We start from the raw sequence: 21,724 nt of genomic DNA on the forward strand, positions 1-21,724 counted from the left end.
ATAAGTCAAACGCTTTAGTTTTATATTATATATAAGGAAAATTACTAGGTATTCCCGGAGTATTATAAATGCGTACTCCTCCCTCTCACATGAATAGTGGGTCCTACCATGAATTTAATTAGTGGAACCCACCATTCATGTGAAAGGAGAAAGTACGCATTTATGGTATTCTGGAATGACACAATAATTCCCCTATTCCTAGAGCTGTCAATTATGCAAACTCCATTATTTAACGCAAACTCCCTGTTATTTGATATGCAAAAGATACACGGGCACGGCATCTTTCCATTCATTATATACTAAAGTGCAATGACGAATCAAGCAACTGTCAACACAGAAGCCTCACGCTCAAAACACCAATGGATTTCTTCAAGGCCTCTCTATGCTTGGCTCTCCTTATATTTTTGCCACTCTCATTTTTCATCCACGGTTAAGCTTAAGCAAACTTATATCGTTCACATGAAACACCAAGACAACTTAGACAAGCCTTTCCCTTACGCCACTCACCACGACTTAACCCCCACTACAAAACGCGGGGGCCTTAGGTCGCGTTTTTTAAGCCGTGGCTATAAAAAACGCGGCCCAAGATAGACTGAAGCCGCGTTTCATAAAAACGAGGCCATAGACGGGTTTTTAGGCCGCGTTTTTTAAGCGGGGCCATAGATTGGTTCTTAGGCCGTGTTTTTTGAGCTAAAAACGCGGCCTAAGAACCTCCGTATTTTATTTTTTGGCAAACTTTTTTTTTTTTTCTTTTCCTTAACTATGGCCGCATTTTTAAAACGGGGCCATAGATGGGTTCTTAGGCCGCGTTTTTTAAGCGGGGCCATAGATTGGTTCTTAGGCCGCGTTTTTTGAGCTAAAAACGCGGCCTAAGAACCTCCGTATTTTATTTTTTGGCAAACTTCTTTTTTCTTTTTTTTTTTCTTTTCCTTAACTATGGCCGCATTTTTAAAACGGGGCCATAGATGGGTTCTTAGGCCGCGTTTTTTAAGCGGGGCCATAGATTGGTTCTTAGGCCGCGTTTTTTGAGCTAAAAACGCGGCCTAAGAACCTCCGTATTTTATTTTTTGGCAAACTTCTTTTTTCTTTTTTTTTTTCTTTTCCTTAACTATGGCCGCATTTTTAAAACGGGGCCATAGATGGGTTCTTAGGCCGCGTTTTTTAAGCGGGGCCATAGATTGGTTCTTAGGCCGCGTTTTTTGAGCTAAAAACGCGGCCTAAGAACCTCCGTATTTTATTTTTTGGCAAACTTCTTTTTTCTTTTTTTTTTTCTTTTCCTTAACTATGGCCGCATTTTTAAAACGGGGCCATAGATGGGTTCTTAGGCCGCGTTTTTTAAGCGGGGCCATAGATTGGTTCTTAGGCCGCGTTTTTTGAGCTAAAAACGCGGCCTAAGAACCTCCGTATTTTATTTTTTGGCAAACTTCTTTTTTCTTTTTTCTTTTTTTCTTTTCCTTAACTATGGCCGCATTTTAAAAACGGGGCCATAGACGGGTTCTTAGGCCGCGTTTTTTAAACGGGGCCATAGAAGGTCCTGAGGCTGCGTTTTTTTGAGCTAAAAACGCGACCTAAGGACGTCCATAATTAATTTTTTTGGCAAACTCTTTTTTTCGACCCTAGCCTCTCCCATCGCACATCAAAGTCATCTCTCAAGCCTGATCTTAACCCTCACCCTCCAAGCCTCCATCTCTCAAGCCCTCACCCTCCATCTCCGATCTCAACTGTCACCCTCCATCTCTCCGATCTCAAGCTAGCCCTCACCCTCCACTTCCAAACCTTTCGTCTCCAACCTCTTGACATGTCAAATCTTTGGTTGTTTCGCAGAGAAAGAGAGAGAGAGAGAGAGAGCGAAACACAGAGAGCTGAAGGGAAAGAGAGGGAAGCTAAGAGAGGTAGCGTCTAGGCTCAGAGTGCCACCTTCCCTCAGGTCCTCTCTCTCTCTCTAAATTTTTTCTGATTTTTTTTGGTTTTGATTTTCAGAATTCGGTTAGATCTGGTTGTTTCAGTTTTTCGATTTTTTTTTTTCTGATTTTTTTTTTTTGGGTATTGATCTATGTGGTGGATTGGTGTTTTTGAATCTGTTTGTTTCCTCAGAAAATGTTTTTTTACCTTGATCCGTCTCATTTCTTGAGGATCTGGTTTCGTAATTGATTTGGATGGAATTAATGAGATTTATTTTGAATCTGTAGAAATTTTAGGTTTTGGATTCGGGATTTTTTGTTGGAATTCGTTGGATTGGAGAGTAAAATTTGAATTTTATGATGCAGTTGGTCAGTCCCTTTCCACAAGGCCAGATATTATTGGAACTGAGATTTCCAAGGTCAGTTTGAAGAGATTTTTCCTTCTTGCCTTTTATTGGTGTAGTTTCTGGGTGTACTTGTGGCAATGAAGAGACTTAATGTGCTTCAATTTTTCTTCTTCTCTTTCTGCTGTTACAAATAACTATGATCTATGTAGTTCGATAATATCTCATCAAATGTTCACGCATCTTGTCACGTTGAGTGACAATAATGACATATCTTTGAGTAATGTTCTTTTCCCTGTATCAATATAAAAAGTTCAATAGGATCCCCCATCGAATTTCTGGTAGTTCTTTTTTACATTAATATGTATTGGCTTAAGTATTTGTGTTGTTATTTTTGTCTTGTTGTGTGCCACTATGGTTGCTTGTCCTTACATAGCATAAAATAATTAAACAAGTAAATAACCATTAGGATAGAGAAACTTTCTAGAATACAAAAGTTTGTTTTACATCTAATACTTTAGTCATGGATATTCTTCTATACACTTCCATGTCTTTTTATGGTGAAAGTAACTGCTTCCCATACTTCTAGTTGGAATTTGATGGGGAGTGGATGCTTGAGCTTGGAATAAGTTAAGGATTTATTAGCCTAGCCTAACTTCCAGGTATTTTGGTATGTTTTAAGAAGTTTAAGGGCTTAACTTTTGCAATTGAAACCACCAGGGGAATATGTGTTACTGACTTAAAGTGGGAGTTCTTTCCTTGTACGAATATTTGACTATAGGATCAATTTTCAAATTTTTTTTTTTTTTGGTTTGTGGTTAAGGCCATCTATAGAATAGTACTACTTTTGGGACCTAAGAATAACGCAAATGGATGGAGAAGACAGGTGAGAAGAAACCTCTCTCTCTCTCTCTGTGGATAAGTAAGAAGAAACCTCTATTATATAGAACTATGAAACATCTTAAGAATTTAATGAGTAGTAGTTGGGTAGACAGTGTAACTGACCTTTGAGTTTGGAATGGAGATAGTTTGTGGGTTCTTTCTTCCCAGATTGGGAGCTAATAATCTTTTCCATTTCACTTTAGTAAATGTGACATTGTTTCTGCCAAGTAGAAACAACCTTTTAAGACTTTCAAGAAGTAGCTTAATACTAGGAAATACAATTTTTAGTGGCTGACATCACGTGACAATATAGACATGGTATATCAATTTCTAGGTTAATGAAAGTTGAATATGATAATCCTTTTGGATCAATGAATGTGCCTTTTTGATATATGTATGGAGACATACTCATAATAATTTAGGCATTAAGCAAAAAAGGTTGAAATAAAGGACATATGCGTAACAACTCTTTCAAGTGCCCAGTCAATTTCTTGGATAAGATACTTGTATGGCTTACTAACTATTTATTGTTGTCCATACTGGAAGCTCATTTGCCCTTTCCATTTATTCGTGTGCCAAAAGTGTTTCAACATTTGACTCGAAAGAGAGTTTTGACTATGGAGTGGATAATTGGTGAAAGTCCAACTGATTTACTTTCTGTATCTACTGGAAACTCCATTGATCATGGTTCTCGTTATACAGAGAGGCAGCAATTTGATGCGAAAAGGCGTCTTCTTGATCTGGTGTGTAATAAAGATCTGCATACTTACCCTCTATACTTAGCTTCAACACTATCCCTTGCTCCCAGGGTGAAACCTGTATGCCAACATCATTGGTTAAACATCATACAAGGAGAAAATGCAGAGCCAAAAAGGGATTTACTAGTTTAACAAAAAAGATGATATCATTCTACATAGAATAGGGCAGTTAGACAAGATTTTTGCATCCCAATAAAATTATTTGGATGAGGCCATGACCCTAAGTTGAGATAAACTGAGTTAATGTTGGAAATGTGGTTCTTAAATCAGTCAATTAGTGGTACAAGTGAAAATATGTGCCAAGTATTCAATTCAATTGTCTCAATCCTTCAGTGGCATCATCTAGCCGCATTTTATGCCAATCAATTAACAGTTCCTTGTCTATTTTAGGTGAACAAAGGAGTGGAGGCATCATTAGTTCAACTCCTTGAAACAGGCTTATTGCATGCTGATCCACATCCAGGAAACTTGCGTTACACGTCCACAGGGCAAATAGGGTGCATTTTTCTGCCTGCCCTTTCCCATTATATAAAATTCTGCTTTTGTTTTGTTAGGAGATGTAGTCATATCTATAGCTTTTGCTCACCTCTGCTGGTAATTTCTGTGTCAGGTTTCTGGATTTTGGTTTGCTATGTCAGATGGAAAAGAAGCATCAATATGCTATGCTTGCATCCATAGTGCACATGGTAAATGGGGATTGGGAATCCCTTGTTCGTGCTTTGATTGAAATGGATGTTGTGAGGCTAGGGACTAACATCCGACGTGTTACAATGGTATCATATTTGGTTCTCTCTACTCTCAAGTTTCAGTTTATAGCTGTTTCTTAGTATATTTATAATGTTAGCAAGCAGCAACTTTTAGCAGACATTGGAGAAGTACAGAGTGTTGCAAAGGTTACTACTTGTTCTAGATTTGATTGGGACTTGTATGGTAATTGGGGATGGGGTGCTTACACCAACAATTTCTGGTATTAATTGGAAGGTTTTGACATTTTGATTTTGGTTTTGAGTTCTAAGCTTGGGATGCCACTAATCGAAAATTCTTTTGGTTTTTTTCATTGTGTAGTTTTGCAAATAATACTTCTAGTAATAATCACTGTTGCTCTTTAGAAGTATAGATATGGAATTCTACAGATTTGAAGATAGCTTAAACAGAATTCTAGTAATAAGTAATAGCCACTGAGTGATACCAAGTTCTTATGGGTTCTCTTTTTGGGAGAATTTATTTATTTTTAGCATCTATATCACATGTACATATATTCTGTGAAGAAGAAGACTAAAGAAGCAAATCAAAGTTAGGTATCAATCTTGATTCTACTGTTATATATTCATTGCTTAAATGATATATGAAATATCAAAGACCTTTTCTTTCTCCTTTTTTCTATTGTACAGATGTGAAGTTAGTGGCCAGGTTAGGAGCATGCATTATTGTGGGTCCCTACGAATATAATTAAAACAAATTACTTGCTTAATGGATGAAATGATGTCGGGCATGAGAGCCATACAAGAAGCCATGTTACAAAGCAACGTGCGCAGTTTAAGCAATTTCTCAGGTAATAAAAACTTTGCCTTTAATTTAATGAAACTTGCGTGTTTATTGCAATGCATTGTTATGTGCTACTAATACAATGTATATAATATATTCAGGATAGCGCTACATCACAGTGAGGACTCTTCGTGGATATTTTAAGATTGTATGTTGTATAACTTTTTGGCTGTATCAGAAAGAATATTGTAAACATGATGTCTGATGCTCGCTACATCTTTTTTGTGTCAAATGGACTTTAAACTTTTTCCCTCCATTTTGCTGCTGTATTGAACTATATATTCCTTAAAGATTGATAATTTTCCCGTATTCGTTAGAGATATTGATTTGTGACATGTTTGAGAAAATTCTAGTTTGATATTTAATTTACTTGAAATTCTGGCTTGTTATTTTTGTTGCATGCAACAAGATGGAATTTTTTGTATGTGTGACAGGTTTGTAAAACATAAGCAGGTTTGTAAAAACTCATCTGCCCAGAAAGGAAATAAAAAGAAAAAAAAAAACTATAGCCGCGTTTTAAAAAACGCGGCTATAGACAAATTCCTAACAGGAATTCAGGGGTCTTAGGCCGCGCTTTTTAAATGCGGCCTAAGGGTCTGGTCTTAGGCCGCATTTTAAACGTGGCCTAAGGTTAAACCTTGGGCTGCATTTAAAATGCGGCCCAAGACCACAACCTTAGGCCGCGTTTAAAACGCGGCCTAAGACCAGACCCTTAGGCTGCGTTTTAAACGGGACTATAGGACCTGGTCTTGGGCCGCGGTTAAAAAGTGCGGCCATAGGACTGTCAGTCCTATAGTCACAGGTTTTAGGCCACATCAGAAAGCGCGGCCTAAAAAAACGCGGCTATAGGCTATAGCCACGTTTTTTTGACATATAGCCGCGTTTTAAAAACGTGGCCAGAGGACCTTTTTCTTGTAGTGCCCTATTGGCCAAGATTCACCACTTTACACTATATTTAGTTCAATGTTTCAAATAAAAAAGAGGTTCAGAATATATAATATCTCAAGTTACAAAACAATTATAACAGCATTGTATCATGAAAATCAGAGTCAAGATTACAAAAAAAAACACTTGAAACACATCGTTATAAGATGAATGTCATGCTTATATTGTTCAAGACTATTAAAAACCTTTTTAAAATATAATTTGATTCATTTGACAGAAAACACTAATGGCCTGTTTGGAAGTTTAGAGAGGGAGGAGAGTAGAAGGGAATGGTTCCCCTTTACCTTGTTTGGATGTTTTAAAATTAGTAAGGGGGAAGGGAGTAATTAGCCATTTCCCTTGTTTGGATGTTTTAAAAATTAGAATGGAGAGGAGAGGAAATGATTAAAATAGACAAATTTACCCTTATTTAAAAATGGATTTGCAACATTGGTCTATTATTAATTTAGAAAGGGTAAATTGGGAAATTTATCTAGTCAATAATTTATCTACTCTACTCTCCCTCCAAATCTCCCAATTTGGGGGAATTAAAAATGAGGGGTTAGAGGTGGTTGAAACCCCTCCAAACCCCTTCAAACTCCTCCCCCTCCTTCTTTTAAAACTTCCAAATAAAGTAATTGAATTACTCTCCCTCTCTCTACTCTACTCCCCCTCCTTTTTAAACTTCCAAACAAGCCATAAAGTTGCTTGACCCATAATTGGTTTAGGAAGATATAAAGTGGTACTTCAATTACTTTGAAATATAAAGTGGTTCATTGCCTTTTAATCTAGTGGAAGTGGAGTTTGAACCCCAATTGTGTATTTTAACAAAAAAGAAAGAAGAAAAAAAATCTTCCAATTAATCTAACGCTATTAGAATTTTTATTTTATTTTTTATAATCACACCATTAGAAATTTTGATTATGATGTATCTTCCTCATTTCATTCAATGAAGTTATATTATATGCTTTCATGACCATTTTCTCTTCTCCTCTAATCAAAGGCAACGATCAAAATTCAACCCAACACATTTCTTTTTTTGTGTTCAAGCGTTCACACGTACGATCACATAGTTAGCAACGGACATACCAATCATAACCTTAGTAACGAACATTTTAATGCTCCAAATTCAGAGGCTTTTATCCCTTTCTCTCTTTACTCTCTTGTCTAGGACTTGTGGTTAGGAACAATTATGTTCAGTGGCGGAGCCAGGAATGTAGTTTAGGGGGGGCAAGATTAAAAGATAAGATTGAAAGTAAAAAACTAATCTAAAAAAAATTTAAACATGAATATTTAAAGTACGCAATATATCTGTGAATATTTAAACGTGACTCAATGACTTGAATGCTTTTAAAAACTTAGTTTGAATGCTTTTAAAAATGAAACAGAAACTCTAATAGCTTGTTTGGATGGAGGGGGAGTATAGGGAAGTAAGGTAGAGAGAGGGAGAGTAAGTTAAATTATCTTATTTGGATGTTTTTTAAGAGGAGAAGAGATTTGGAAGGGTTCTAACTACTTTTAACCCCTCATTTTTAATTCTCCAAAATTAGAGAGATTTTGAGGGAGAGCAGAACTTAGAAGTGCTGAATCAAATGAATTATTAAATTTACCCTTACTATATTAACAAAATAACAAACTATGAAAAAGTTAATTATCCCCTCTCTTACTTAATTTTAAAAGAATTCCAAGAGCCTTTTTTTTTTTTTTTTTTTTTTTATTTTTTAAGGAGTGTTATATACTTATATATATATATCTAATATATTTTTTTTCACAAGTCATTAATTATCTCTTGATTCCTACCTATAGCATCCTTATTACCAAGCTTCTCATTACGAATCATTATATTAATTCCCCACAACATAACTATCTTAATTCTGTACAAAGTTATATATTAAAGTACAGTAGTTTTAGATATTGTATTGAACCATGTAAGCTGTATTTTCCAAATCTAAATAAAATTTTTTTTTTCTTGTGTGTTGTGGGGGGGGGGAATAACACATTCAGTTCAATTACATAATATATGTTCAGTAAAAAAAATTGAAAGTTCAGGGGGGGCATCTGCCCCCTCTCACCCCCCCCTTCCCTCCGCCCCTGATTATGTTACTTGTTGTATGCGGCAGTTTTGGCCTTTGACCACTAGTCTACTGCTTAGACTCTAAAAATTTTTGTTTAAAACTCTTTAAAGAACCAAGTTGTTTGTTTTGGCTAAAATAGGTTAATTAGGTTTAATTTTTTTAGCTTTGTTATCGGTAATTTTTGTTATTCAAGCTAATTTTTTTGGGCTTGTATATTTTGTTTTAAATTTAATCTATTAAATTTTTATGACTTTTAAAATGTGAAAAATGGTAAAATTACAAATTGCTAATGTGATGAGTAGTTATTAGTAAGTAAAAAGTGATATAAGTGTGCAAACCAATAAAAATTTGCCACCTTAATAGTTTGTAAAAATATTATAAAAAAACTTGTGACTATAAACATTGCTCTTAAAAGAATTGATAGTATTATTAAGAGAGGAACAAAATACAATTTTATTGAACAAAATTACTAAAATGAGTATCTATTAATATGCATTGACACTTATGCCTCACTGTTAGCAACAGCCATGCCAATCATAACCTACCGAACCTTTAATGCTCCAAATTCTGATTCTTTCTATACTCTTATATTAAAGGCGTATATGCACTTTTAGTCCTTATATTTTGACTCTATTTCTATTTTGGTCCCTACATTTTTATTTTACCACTTTTAGTCCCTAAACCAATTAATGTGTGTTATTTTTGTCCTTTCCGTTAGTCAACAAACGAAAATATCTGAGATGGCTAATGGAGGAATTAAAATATTATTAAAAATTCAGTGTGGCACTCATCACCCATGCCACATGTCCCACCCTTTTATTTCACAGTAATTTATATATAAAAAATTTCTAACCTTCTTATTTAAAAATAAATAAATAAAAGAATTAACTTAATTTTGTTTCTCTTTTTTTGGGAAGAACATGAAGAATCTAGAACATGCGTTCTTCCCGGTCAATCATGTTCTTCATTTTCTTCCCCAGCAAACCTTGCCCAGAAATTTAAAATATCAAAAAAAAATTTCTCTTTTCTTGTATTTCCATAGCAACGAAACCCATAAAATCAGTCAGATTTACAAACACAAAGACATGCCTACAGATTTACAAAACACAAAGACATTCAACAATTACTCTGTCATTCTTTCATATTTCCATTACAAACACAAAGACCTTCAAGGATTCAAAATACCTTCGACAAACCCAAAGTCCTTACACGCCTTAATCGAAATTTACAGACCCAAGCAAACCCAAAAAGCAAAAACCCAATCTAACCATCTAGATCGAAGATAGAGAAAGGGAATAGATCTGGAAATTCAAAACACAAATTTCTGAGAGAGAGAGAGAGAGAGAGAGAGAGAGAGAGAGAGAGAGAGAGAGAGAGAGAGAGACGATGAGTGAAGAGGGGTTCGAAGAATGGGACGCAAATTTCTTGGATCAACTCATACACGTAGAGGAACTCGCACTAACCTCTACAAAACAACAACAACAACAACAACAACACGTACAACAACTTCTTCTTCTCAAACAAAACTCCTCGAACCCTACACTATTCGATACCGATTCCGAGAAATTGAGGCAGTTCTTCTCTAAATTTCGGCGAGATCGAGACCGAACCAATTAGATTTGACTCCACCACTGAGCTCCACTGTCACTGGCCTTGCGTTGTGCCGTCGTCGGCCATACTGCTGCCAGCAACCGATCACAGCATTTCTCTAACCCAGATCAAGCCGATCTCAACCTCTTCCTATCTCAAACCCAGATCAAACCCATCACACTCGACTTCACAAACCTCACCACCAACAGCTTCGTCGTTTCAGCGATGGATTTGAAGGGAAAGCTCACCTTCAGTCAACCCGTAGAGAGAGAGCTTGAGAGATTCCAATTGTTATTTTGGGTAAATTTGGGTTTGAAATGAGAATGTGAATGTGAAAGGATTGTAAATTTGGGTTTGAAATGAGAATGAGAGATTCCAATTGCATCTGTAAATTTGGATGAAGGTGTGTAAGGACTTTGAGTTTGTTGAAGGTGTTTTGAATCTTTGAAGGTAGGAGGGACTAACGGGTTAAAAGTTTCTAGGTTCTTCATGTTCTTCCAAAAAAAAAAAAAGAGAAGAAACAAAATTAATTTAATTCTTTTCTTTTCTTTTTTAAAAAATAAGAAGGTTAGAAATTTTTTTATTATTTTATTTGATGTGGCTTTTTTGATATGTAAATTACTGCGAAATAAAAGGACAGGAACCTATGTGGCATGGGTGATGAGTGCCACGGTGGATTTTTAATAATATTTTAATTCTTCCATTAGCCACCTCAAATATTTCCGTCTGTTGACTGACGGAAAAAACGAAAATAACACGCGTTAATTGGTTTAGAGAGTAAAAGTGGTGAAATAAAAATGTAAGGACCAACATAGAAAAAAGAGGAAACATACGGTCAGGAGCTAGCGTAAAAGGCCAGATTTACGCCACCAATCAGTGTTTGCCATGTCATACATTTAATGAAAAACCAATACACCCTAGCACACACAATTATATTCCTCACACACGTATCAAAGAGCAAACTCTATCAAACACGCCTAAACCTATTTCATCTACTCCTCTGCTCTTACCACCGGACTAAAGCTCCACCCCGCCACTGGTGTCGCCCACACGTCGTTTTGGAGCTAGCGCCACTGCACCGAACCTCAAGGTTTGTTCTGATTTCTGTTTATTGTTTGATAGTTATTTCCCCAAACTTTGGGTTTTGAAATTTTGATGGGTTTGGGTTATTTTTTGGATATCAATTTGTTCATAATGATATGGGTTTTGTTGATTTGGTATGGATTTTGCTTTTTTTCTTTTTTTTCTTTTTGTAGTATTTTCATGGGCTTTGGTTGGATTCTTAAGCGGCAGGTTTAAACCTAAAAAATCTTATTCTACGAAATGAGTTTGCTGGCAAAGAGAGTGCCGTTTCATGTAATTCTAAGCCTTAATGACAGAATTTGCTATTATCTGCTACCTTAAATGAAAAAATAAATCATCTTGCTAAACTTAGTTTAAAGAATCCTATTATGATTGGCCTTGATGACAAGAAGATACAGTCTGTATTATCATCTGAAGGATACAAATAACATGTTGGAAACCATGTTAAATCTGGAGGGAGGATGCAAGTAACTAGTTTCTCTAGAATGCCTAATACTGAAAAAATATCAGCTTTGAAAGTTATTTGAACCGGGGTCATTTAATTGTGACCAATATGATGGTATTGGGACCATCTACAAAACTTCTTATGGTTCCCTCACTAATCTGCGTTTTTTTAGTAACATAATGTTTTCAATAAGTTTTAGCTCAAATGACACCCTGTAAGTACTAAGTACAAGATGATGGGTAATGTGGTGGGTTGGGAGTGTGTGTTACTTACCAGTTAAAAGAAAATAAAAGCATTAAATTAGAACCTGTATTAAATTAGAGGGATGGATACAAGTTTCTCAAGCATATGAATATTTAAATCCACAAATTTCATGCCCATGTGCATACATTTTCCACTCTTAAATTCATGCATAACATGTATGTATGTATTTGCATTTGTGTGTATTTTTTATAAAGCACTACTTTGAAAGTTCTCTGTTTTGCAAAGAACCTGCTTGTTTACAAAATTTAGATGGCTTTCTGTGTCTCATTCTTGGTTCTTTCTTTCCTTTTTAATTGTTATCTTCTAAGAGAAAATTTGCACTTTGGCACTTGCTTTCAGGTTTATATACGAGGATTGGTCCATGCCTCACACCGTAGCAAAATTGAAGTACCCGTACTATTGGGATGAACACTGCTTCCAAATTCCAATCACTTCCTAAAGATGAATTGTAGTTTTTAACCAGTGACTTGTGCATAGTGCTAACACACCAAATTAGCCTTTCATTTGCTAAAAATAAATGATACTTCAATATTCATCAAAAAATAGATGTAGGGACTGGGTTTGAGCACTTCTGCTACAAGATGAGTGGACTCGAGCCCAACTAGCCCAATACAATAAATTTATAGATAGTAGGTTTAAGAACTAGGTCTTAGTAAGGATTACAACAACTAGACATAGTTATGAATGGATTGAATAACAAAGGTTTCCAAACATGGTCATAGTGTTCTTATTCTTTCTTCAGTGCTAGGTCACAAAGGTTTCCAAGATCATGCAAATTGCTACCGTATTCTCCTTTCTTTTTTCCGCCCCCTTTCCTGGGGGATTTCTCACATTATATATCCCCCTCCAATCGATTTTGGCCCTCTATCTGTTGATCATGCAAGTCACTACTCGAGTGCTTGTCACATCAGCCACCTTTCCAAACCTCCAGTGAGTTGCAGCAACCAAGACCGCACTGTTTAGGGGTCATTTCCTCATTAATGCGGCCAGAACATTAGTTGTGGGCATTTAATGCGGAGGTGACAGTTTCTCCTTGAATTGTTCCTACACCGTGCTCCCGTGGCTGTCCTACAGTGCTTGTCCTTTTTCTTGGGACGCTCTGGGAGGCTGCCGTTGATGGCGGGCCGTTCTTCCCTACTAGGATATGGGTTGGCTAAGGACAGGATTGTCCTTGGCTACGTTTCCAGGCCACCTGGACTTTCTTTATTCGTCCTCGGTCATTTCTTCCTCCTCGGCATGGGCCTTGGGCTTAATATGAGATGGGCCGGGGTTGTCAAAATTTTTGACCCCACAATTTGAAATTAAGGTCGAAGGAGGCTGTGTTCCGTGCGCTTGTCTCCATCGACTTCAGAAAACAACACCAGTTTACTTGCGATATTAGAATTATTAAAACAATATTTTTTTTGTTTACCTTTCTACCATTGGGAACTATTCGATGTAATGCAACAAGAAATTCTGTGTCCTTGTTTACGTTATTATGAGAAGAGAAAAAAATGCTAGTTTTAAAACATATCATATGGGACAATTATTCTGAAGCGTAAAGATTCAGATCTATCAGATCTATATTTCTTTGAAGCGAAAATCATCAAGAGTGGTTTCTTAAAAATAAATAAATAATAAATAAAAAAAAAAAAAAAAAAAAATTTCTCTTTTCTTGTATTTCCATAGCAACGAAACCCATAAAATCAGTCAGATTTACAAACACAAAGACATGCCTACAGATTTACAAAACACAAAGACATTCAACAATTACTCTGTCATTCTTTCATATTTCCATTACAAACACAAAGACCTTCAAGGATTCAAAATACCTTCGACAAACCCAAAGTCCTTACACGCCTTAATCGAAATTTACAGACCCAAGCAAACCCAAAAAGCAAAAACCCAATCTAACCATCTAGATCGAAGATAGAGAAAGGGAATAGATCTGGAAATTCAAAACACAAATTTCTGAGAGAGAGAGAGAGAGAGAGAGAGAGAGAGAGAGAGAGAGAGAGAGAGAGAGAGAGAGTTGGATGGAGACGATGAGTGAAGAGGGGTTCGAAGAATGGGACGCAAATTTCTTGGATCAACTCATACACGTAGAGGAACTCGCACTAACCTCTACAAAACAACAACAACAACAACAACAACACGTACAACAACTTCTTCTTCTCAAACAAAACTCCTCGAACCCTACACTATTCGATACCGATTCCGAGAAATTGAGGCAGTTCTTCTCTAAATTTCGGCGAGATCGAGACCGAACCAATTAGATTTGACTCCACCACTGAGCTCCACTGTCACTGGCCTTGCGTTGTGCCGTCGTCGGCCATACTGCTGCCAGCAACCGATCACAGCATTTCTCTAACCCAGATCAAGCCGATCTCAACCTCTTCCTATCTCAAACCCAGATCAAACCCATCACACTCGACTTCACAAACCTCACCACCAACAGCTTCGTCGTTTCAGCGATGGATTTGAAGGGAAAGCTCACCTTCAGTCAACCCGTAGAGAGAGAGCTTGAGAGATTCCAATTGTTATTTTGGGTAAATTTGGGTTTGAAATGAGAATGTGAATGTGAAAGGATTGTAAATTTGGGTTTGAAATGAGAATGAGAGATTCCAATTGCATCTGTAAATTTGGATGAAGGTGTGTAAGGACTTTGAGTTTGTTGAAGGTGTTTTGAATCTTTGAAGGTAGGAGGGACTAACGGGTTAAAAGTTTCTAGGTTCTTCATGTTCTTCCAAAAAAAAAAAAAGAGAAGAAACAAAATTAATTTAATTCTTTTCTTTTCTTTTTTAAAAAATAAGAAGGTTAGAAATTTTTTTATTATTTTATTTGATGTGGCTTTTTTGATATGTAAATTACTGCGAAATAAAAGGACAGGAACCTATGTGGCATGGGTGATGAGTGCCACGGTGGATTTTTAATAATATTTTAATTCTTCCATTAGCCACCTCAAATATTTCCGTCTGTTGACTGACGGAAAAAACGAAAATAACACGCGTTAATTGGTTTAGAGAGTAAAAGTGGTGAAATAAAAATGTAAGGACCAACATAGAAAAAAGAGGAAACATACGGTCAGGAGCTAGCGTAAAAGGCCAGATTTACGCCACCAATCAGTGTTTGCCATGTCATACATTTAATGAAAAACCAATACACCCTAGCACACACAATTATATTCCTCACACACGTATCAAAGAGCAAACTCTATCAAACACGCCTAAACCTATTTCATCTACTCCTCTGCTCTTACCACCGGACTAAAGCTCCACCCCGCCACTGGTGTCGCCCACACGTCGTTTTGGAGCTAGCGCCACTGCACCGAACCTCAAGGTTTGTTCTGATTTCTGTTTATTGTTTGATAGTTATTTCCCCAAACTTTGGGTTTTGAAATTTTGATGGGTTTGGGTTATTTTTTGGATATCAATTTGTTCATAATGATATGGGTTTTGTTGATTTGGTATGGATTTTGCTTTTTTTCTTTTTTTTCTTTTTGTAGTATTTTCATGGGCTTTGGTTGGATTCTTAAGCGGCAGGTTTAAACCTAAAAAATCTTATTCTACGAAATGAGTTTGCTGGCAAAGAGAGTGCCGTTTCATGTAATTCTAAGCCTTAATGACAGAATTTGCTATTATCTGCTACCTTAAATGAAAAAATAAATCATCTTGCTAAACTTAGTTTAAAGAATCCTATTATGATTGGCCTTGATGACAAGAAGATACAGTCTGTATTATCATCTGAAGGATACAAATAACATGTTGGAAACCATGTTAAATCTGGAGGGAGGATGCAAGTAACTAGTTTCTCTAGAATGCCTAATACTGAAAAAATATCAGCTTTGAAAGTTATTTGAACCGGGGTCATTTAATTGTGACCAATATGATGGTATTGGGACCATCTACAAAACTTCTTATGGTTCCCTCACTAATCTGCGTTTTTTTAGTAACATAATGTTTTCAATAAGTTTTAGCTCAAATGACACCCTGTAAGTACTAAGTACAAGATGATGGGTAATGTGGTGGGTTGGGAGTGTGTGTTACTTACCAGTTAAAAGAAAATAAAAGCATTAAATTAGAACCTGTATTAAATTAGAGGGATGGATACAAGTTTCTCAAGCATATGAATATTTAAATCCACAAATTTCATGCCCATGTGCATACATTTTCCACTCTTAAATTCATGCATAACATGTATGTATGTATTTGCATTTGTGTGTATTTTTTATAAAGCACTACTTTGAAAGTTCTCTGTTTTGCAAAGAACCTGCTTGTTTACAAAATTTAGATGGCTTTCTGTGTCTCATTCTTGGTTCTTTCTTTCCTTTTTAATTGTTATCTTCTAAGAGAAAATTTGCACTTTGGCACTTGCTTTCAGGTTTATATACGAGGATTGGTCCATGCCTCACACCGTAGCAAAATTGAAGTACCCGTACTATTGGGATGAACACTGCTTCCAAATTCCAATCACTTCCTAAAGATGAATTGTAGTTTTTAACCAGTGACTTGTGCATAGTGCTAACACACCAAATTAGCCTTTCATTTGCTAAAAATAAATGATACTTCAATATTCATCAAAAAATAGATGTAGGGACTGGGTTTGAGCACTTCTGCTACAAGATGAGTGGACTCGAGCCCAACTAGCCCAATACAATAAATTTATAGATAGTAGGTTTAAGAACTAGGTCTTAGTAAGGATTACAACAACTAGACATAGTTATGAATGGATTGAATAACAAAGGTTTCCAAACATGGTCATAGTGTTCTTATTCTTTCTTCAGTGCTAGGTCACAAAGGTTTCCAAGATCATGCAAATTGCTACCGTATTCTCCTTTCTTTTTTCCGCCCCCTTTCCTGGGGGATTTCTCACATTATATATCCCCCTCCAATCGATTTTGGCCCTCTATCTGTTGATCATGCAAGTCACTACTCGAGTGCTTGTCACATCAGCCACCTTTCCAAACCTCCAGTGAGTTGCAGCAACCAAGACCGCACTGTTTAGGGGTCATTTCCTCATTAATGCGGCCAGAACATTAGTTGTGGGCATTTAATGCGGAGGTGACAGTTTCTCCTTGAATTGTTCCTACACCGTGCTCCCGTGGCTGTCCTACAGTGCTTGTCCTTTTTCTTGGGACGCTCTGGGAGGCTGCCGTTGATGGCGGGCCGTTCTTCCCTACTAGGATATGGGTTGGCTAAGGACAGGATTGTCCTTGGCTACGTTTCCAGGCCACCTGGACTTTCTTTATTCGTCCTCGGTCATTTCTTCCTCCTCGGCATGGGCCTTGGGCTTAATATGAGATGGGCCGGGGTTGTCAAAATTTTTGACCCCACAATTTGAAATTAAGGTCGAAGGAGGCTGTGTTCCGTGCGCTTGTCTCCATCGACTTCAGAAAACAACACCAGTTTACTTGCGATATTAGAATTATTAAAACAATATTTTTTTTGTTTACCTTTCTACCATTGGGAACTATTCGATGTAATGCAACAAGAAATTCTGTGTCCTTGTTTACGTTATTATGAGAAGAGAAAAAAATGCTAGTTTTAAAACATATCATATGGGACAATTATTCTGAAGCGTAAAGATTCAGATCTATCAGATCTATATTTCTTTGAAGCGAAAATCATCAAGAGTGGTTTCTTAAAAATAAATAAATAATAAATAAAAAAAAAAAAAAAAAAAAGAAGCATTAATGCAATTCTGCTCACAGTACATAATTGTCCTTTACAATTGACCAAAAAAAACGCTCCCTAATATTCATGGTAAAACCAAACACAAAGAGGGCTAAAACCCAAAAAAATCAAGACAATAAAAAGAGAGGATATGAAGGTTGATGCTTCTCTAAACAGTTAGTACTTAGAACATAACAGGGATGCTATAATCATCCCTTCTTTTTAGTCAAGCTTCACCGTTCAGCCTCTCCCTCTACAACCAGAACACAGAACTCTGAACCAAGCATCTCATGTATATCAAGATTCAAAGAGCTACTCAGGTGCATGGTATCCATGATCACTTCGATGGTTATATTGAAGCCTTAAAGTAGATAATACCCGGACAGCATTTGCAATCCTACATATGCTCTGCCTTGTCTCTATCAGAGTGTATGTTTGTTCTTGCTCTTCAAGACTAATGGAATTTTTATTAGACTTAATATTCTGTTGCTCAAGTTTTCTTGCTTGATCCTCTACCATATCATCTTTGGCTTCAACATGTTCACCAACCCAAATGAATCCATTACATCCGAGTATTAAGTCAACTCCGCACTGTTCTAGATGGTGGAAATGCTGCTTGCGTCTCCTCACTAGATAAGGAGGAACTGTGAGCAATTGACCCCTCTCAAGCTGTCATGAAAAAATTACGATCATTAACAGATAAAAGGCTATGAAACTGAACCAACCACAGACACAACAATGAAAAAGATGCTAGAAGGAGTTATTTAGCTTGAAAAAAAAAAAAAAATACTGCTAGAGAACCTTTAGCTGCTTCAATTCATCATGTGAGTAAATTGATGCGTTGCACACCTAGAGTTGCTCTAGAAGTAAAAACTCTAGCTCCAGAAATAAGAGTGAGGGATGGAATGCCGAATGCACTTGCTTTTTAAAATTTAGGAAAATGTATCTTATAAAACAAAATCTTTATTTCCTTGCACTACAAATTTCAACTATTAAGATATTTAATAGAAGGAACCTATCCGGAACTTTTTTGTGAGTTTCAACTGCTCTTGCTTCTTCTATGTAAAACGAGCTAGTCAACAATTATTTCCTTCTTCACGTTCTACATCTGAATGTAGAAGTTTATAAATTATGAAGAAGACAAACCTTGCCATACTTCTGACTTCTTGCTTGGAGGTGTAAGCCATCCTGCTGGATTCCACAGACTTCAGCTTGGGAAAAGAAGTAAAATTTGTCAAAAAAGATTGATCATTAATTCATGCTTGCTAGAACAGGTCAATGATGAGAAGTGTGTGTAAGACATATATAAGTAGTTATAGAATAATTGAAATTCTAGATGGATTCAGAACATCCTCTAAGTTGTTCTTTGAAGAACACATTACCCTTCTGAATTACATCATTAGATAGCATCTTCTAATGCCATTAGAAAACATCAAACATAGGATTGCTTACCTAGTGAGCATCGTTAACAGGGATATGAAATGTGCTATTAGAATATATTTTAAACTCTTGAGGCTTTCCAGGGTACGTCTCATGTGAAGCCGATGCAAGATACAAAGTGCCACTTAAAGATTCAGAAAATCAAGCTTTATATCAGCATAAACCTTTCACATATCTCTGAACTAATTGAGATAGAACTCTAAAATCTACAATTGGAGAGCTCGTCAATTTATCAGGCTGTTTTAATTCATCATTCACATCAAATCCTAAAGATCCAAAATCTTCAAATGATATCATCAAGGCCAATCATAACAGGATTCTCTAAACTAAGTTTGGCAAGATGATTTGCTTTTTCATTTAAGGTAGCAGATAATAGCAAATTTTGTCATTAAGGCTCAGGATTACATGAAACGACACTTTCTTTGCCAGCAAACTCATTTGGTACAATCAGATTTTTTAAGGTTTAAACCTACCACTTAAGAATCCAATCAAAACCCATGAAAATACTACAAAAAAAAAAAAAAAGCAAAATCCATACTAAATCAACAAAACCCATACCAATATGAACAGATTGATATCCAAAAAATAACTCAAACCCATCAAAATTTCGAAACCCAAAGTTTGGAGAAATAACTAATCAAACAATAAACAGAAATCAGAACAAACCTTGAGGTTAGGTGCGGTGGCGCCAGCTCCAGAACGACGAGTGCGGCGACGCCAGCGGCGGGGTGAAGCTCTGGTATGATGGTAAGAGCAGAGGAGAGTAGATGGAATAGGGCTAGGCATGTTTGATAGAGTCTGCTCTCAATACGTGTGTGAGGAATATAATGGTGTGTGAGAGGGTGTATGGGTTTTTTATTAAATGTATGACGTGGCAAACACTAATTGGTGGAGTAAAACCCTAGGAATTGAAAGTGCATGAAAAATAATGGTTTTCCTAATGAGAATGGGTTTCGTAAGCCGACACGGACTTCTTCCTCTCTCTATAATATAAAGAGAAACGATGAAAACAACTACAACGTAGCTCAAACTCCAAAGACAGCTATGGGTTTCTTCAAGGCCTCTCTCTGCTTCTTTGCTCTCCTTATTTTGTTGCCATTCCTTTCAGCTTCATCCACAGTTAAGCAAACTTACATCGTCCACATGAAACACCAAGACAAGCCTCCTTTCCCTTACGCCACTCACCACGACTGGTACTCCGCTCAGCTCCGATCCCTCTTTGACTCCGATTTCTCTCTCCTTTACACTTACACCGACGCATTCTATGGCTTCGCTGCCAAACTTGACCCGGACCAAGCCGAAGCACTCCGCCGATCCGACTTAGTCCTCGGTGTTTACGAAGACACCCTCTATCCCCTCCACACCACTCGCACCCCCGAGTTCCTCAGCCAGAACACTCAGTTCCTCGAACAAGCCTCTCACGACGTTATTATCGGTGTCCTAGACACAGGTATCTGGCCCGAGTCTAAAAGCTTCGACGATTCGGGTCTACCAGAGATTCCGACCCGTTGGCGAGGCGAGTGCGAACCCGGACCCGATTTCAGACCACTGTTTGTAACAAAAAACTCATCGGCGCACGAAGCAGGTTATCAGATGGCCACCGGTGGACGACTTTTGAAGAAGGCCGTGTCACCTCGCGACCAAGATGGTCATGGGATCCAATAATGTCATTGGATTTGTTGATCTATTCCAGGTGTGTCCGTGGCTTGCCCGATTTATAGGCGGTTTACTTTTGTTTTTTTAGGGAGTATAGACGGTTTACTTAGTTTCTGTAGGTGACAAATGTGCTAGAAGACAGTTTTTACAAAAAGCTAATATCGGTACAAATTAATTAAAGTGACTCATCAACAGTTTTGGAAAAGAAAATATTATTCTTTATATAACTCATCCTCTATTACCTCTTTAAATCTTTTTAGTTATTACCTTTTAATTCCGAGAACAATTATGGAAAAGAGCATATCATTATTCACTTACTATGTTTAAAACTATTTTTTTTTTCCAACTTTTTTTTTTTTTTTAATTCTTTTCTTTTTTTGGTTCCCCCACTACATAGAGTTTTGGTCGTGGCGATGTCCTTATTCCAAGGACACTTTGGAGGTAGTTTAAACATAGTATAATTCTAATTATTAGGCCATTGCACAGCCAAAAAAAAAAACTTTGCTATTCGTTCCCCCACTATATAGAGTTTTGGTCGTGGTGATGTCCTTACTCTAAGGACACTTTGGAGGTAGTTTAAACATAGTATAATTCTAATTATTAGGCCGCAGCCCAAAAAAAAAAAAAAAAACAAACTTTGCTATACGTGTTTCAATCCATAAACATAACAATTTGTCTGCCTACGTGTTTCAATTTGTATGCCTATTTTTTTGATGGGTCGTCTACCTAAATTTGTATCTACATTAGCTAATATTTTGTTTGGAGGGGGCATAAAAAAAATTATTGATATTGTTTGTTATAATTAGAATTCTACAATACAAACCAACACTCTTCTAATCCATCCTAGGTTTCCTAGGAACACAACCTAGCAGGTAAGAGAATCAGTAATGTTTTTATCTAATTTTTCTTTTAGGTACAATGATATTTTATAATATTCCTCACTTAATGTCACATATAATCTGGTATATAGAGTAGATAATTGAAGGTGCTCTACAACCATCAAAATCTAAACCTTCCAAAGGTGTTGTTTTACAAATATTAGAATCTAAATCTATAGCTACAAAGAACTAGGTATGTGTGTGTGTGTGTGTTTTTTTTTTTCATATGAGTTTGTCTAATTCTATGTTTTTTAATTCTTTAGTTTGATTTCAAAAATATGTGCATGT

The 21,724-nt window shown here is 36.6% G+C and overlaps 2 protein-coding genes across 2 annotated transcripts; one reads left to right on the forward strand and one right to left on the reverse strand.

Annotated features, from left to right (window-relative positions):
* Window positions 1-1,903: 1,903 nt before the first annotated feature.
* On the forward strand, window positions 1,904-5,748 carry LOC115968822 (protein ACTIVITY OF BC1 COMPLEX KINASE 3, chloroplastic-like). Its single transcript, XM_031088333.1, has 6 exons — window positions 1,904-1,927; window positions 2,268-2,320; window positions 3,670-3,870; window positions 4,276-4,382; window positions 4,496-5,437; window positions 5,532-5,748. Exons 3-5 carry the CDS (start codon window positions 3,745-3,747, stop codon window positions 4,710-4,712), a joined length of 450 nt encoding a protein of 149 aa, XP_030944193.1. The 5' UTR covers window positions 1,904-1,927; window positions 2,268-2,320; window positions 3,670-3,744; the 3' UTR covers window positions 4,713-5,437; window positions 5,532-5,748.
* An 11,751-nt stretch (window positions 5,749-17,499) lies between these two features.
* On the reverse strand, window positions 17,500-19,886 carry LOC115968984 (exosome complex component RRP4 homolog). The gene is made up of 3 exons (XM_031088538.1): window positions 19,568-19,886; window positions 18,609-18,673; window positions 17,500-18,131 (listed from the first exon to the last, which is right to left on the reverse strand). The coding sequence occupies exons 1-3, from the start codon at window positions 19,686-19,688 to the stop codon at window positions 17,775-17,777; spliced, it is 543 nt and encodes a 180-aa protein (XP_030944398.1). The 5' UTR covers window positions 19,689-19,886; the 3' UTR covers window positions 17,500-17,774.
* Between the last annotated feature and the right edge of the window lie 1,838 nt (window positions 19,887-21,724).

The sequence above is a fragment of the Quercus lobata genome, chromosome 11 (genome assembly GCF_001633185.2).
Source record: "Quercus lobata isolate SW786 chromosome 11, ValleyOak3.0 Primary Assembly, whole genome shotgun sequence".
Classification (NCBI taxonomy): domain Eukaryota; kingdom Viridiplantae; phylum Streptophyta; class Magnoliopsida; order Fagales; family Fagaceae; genus Quercus; species Quercus lobata.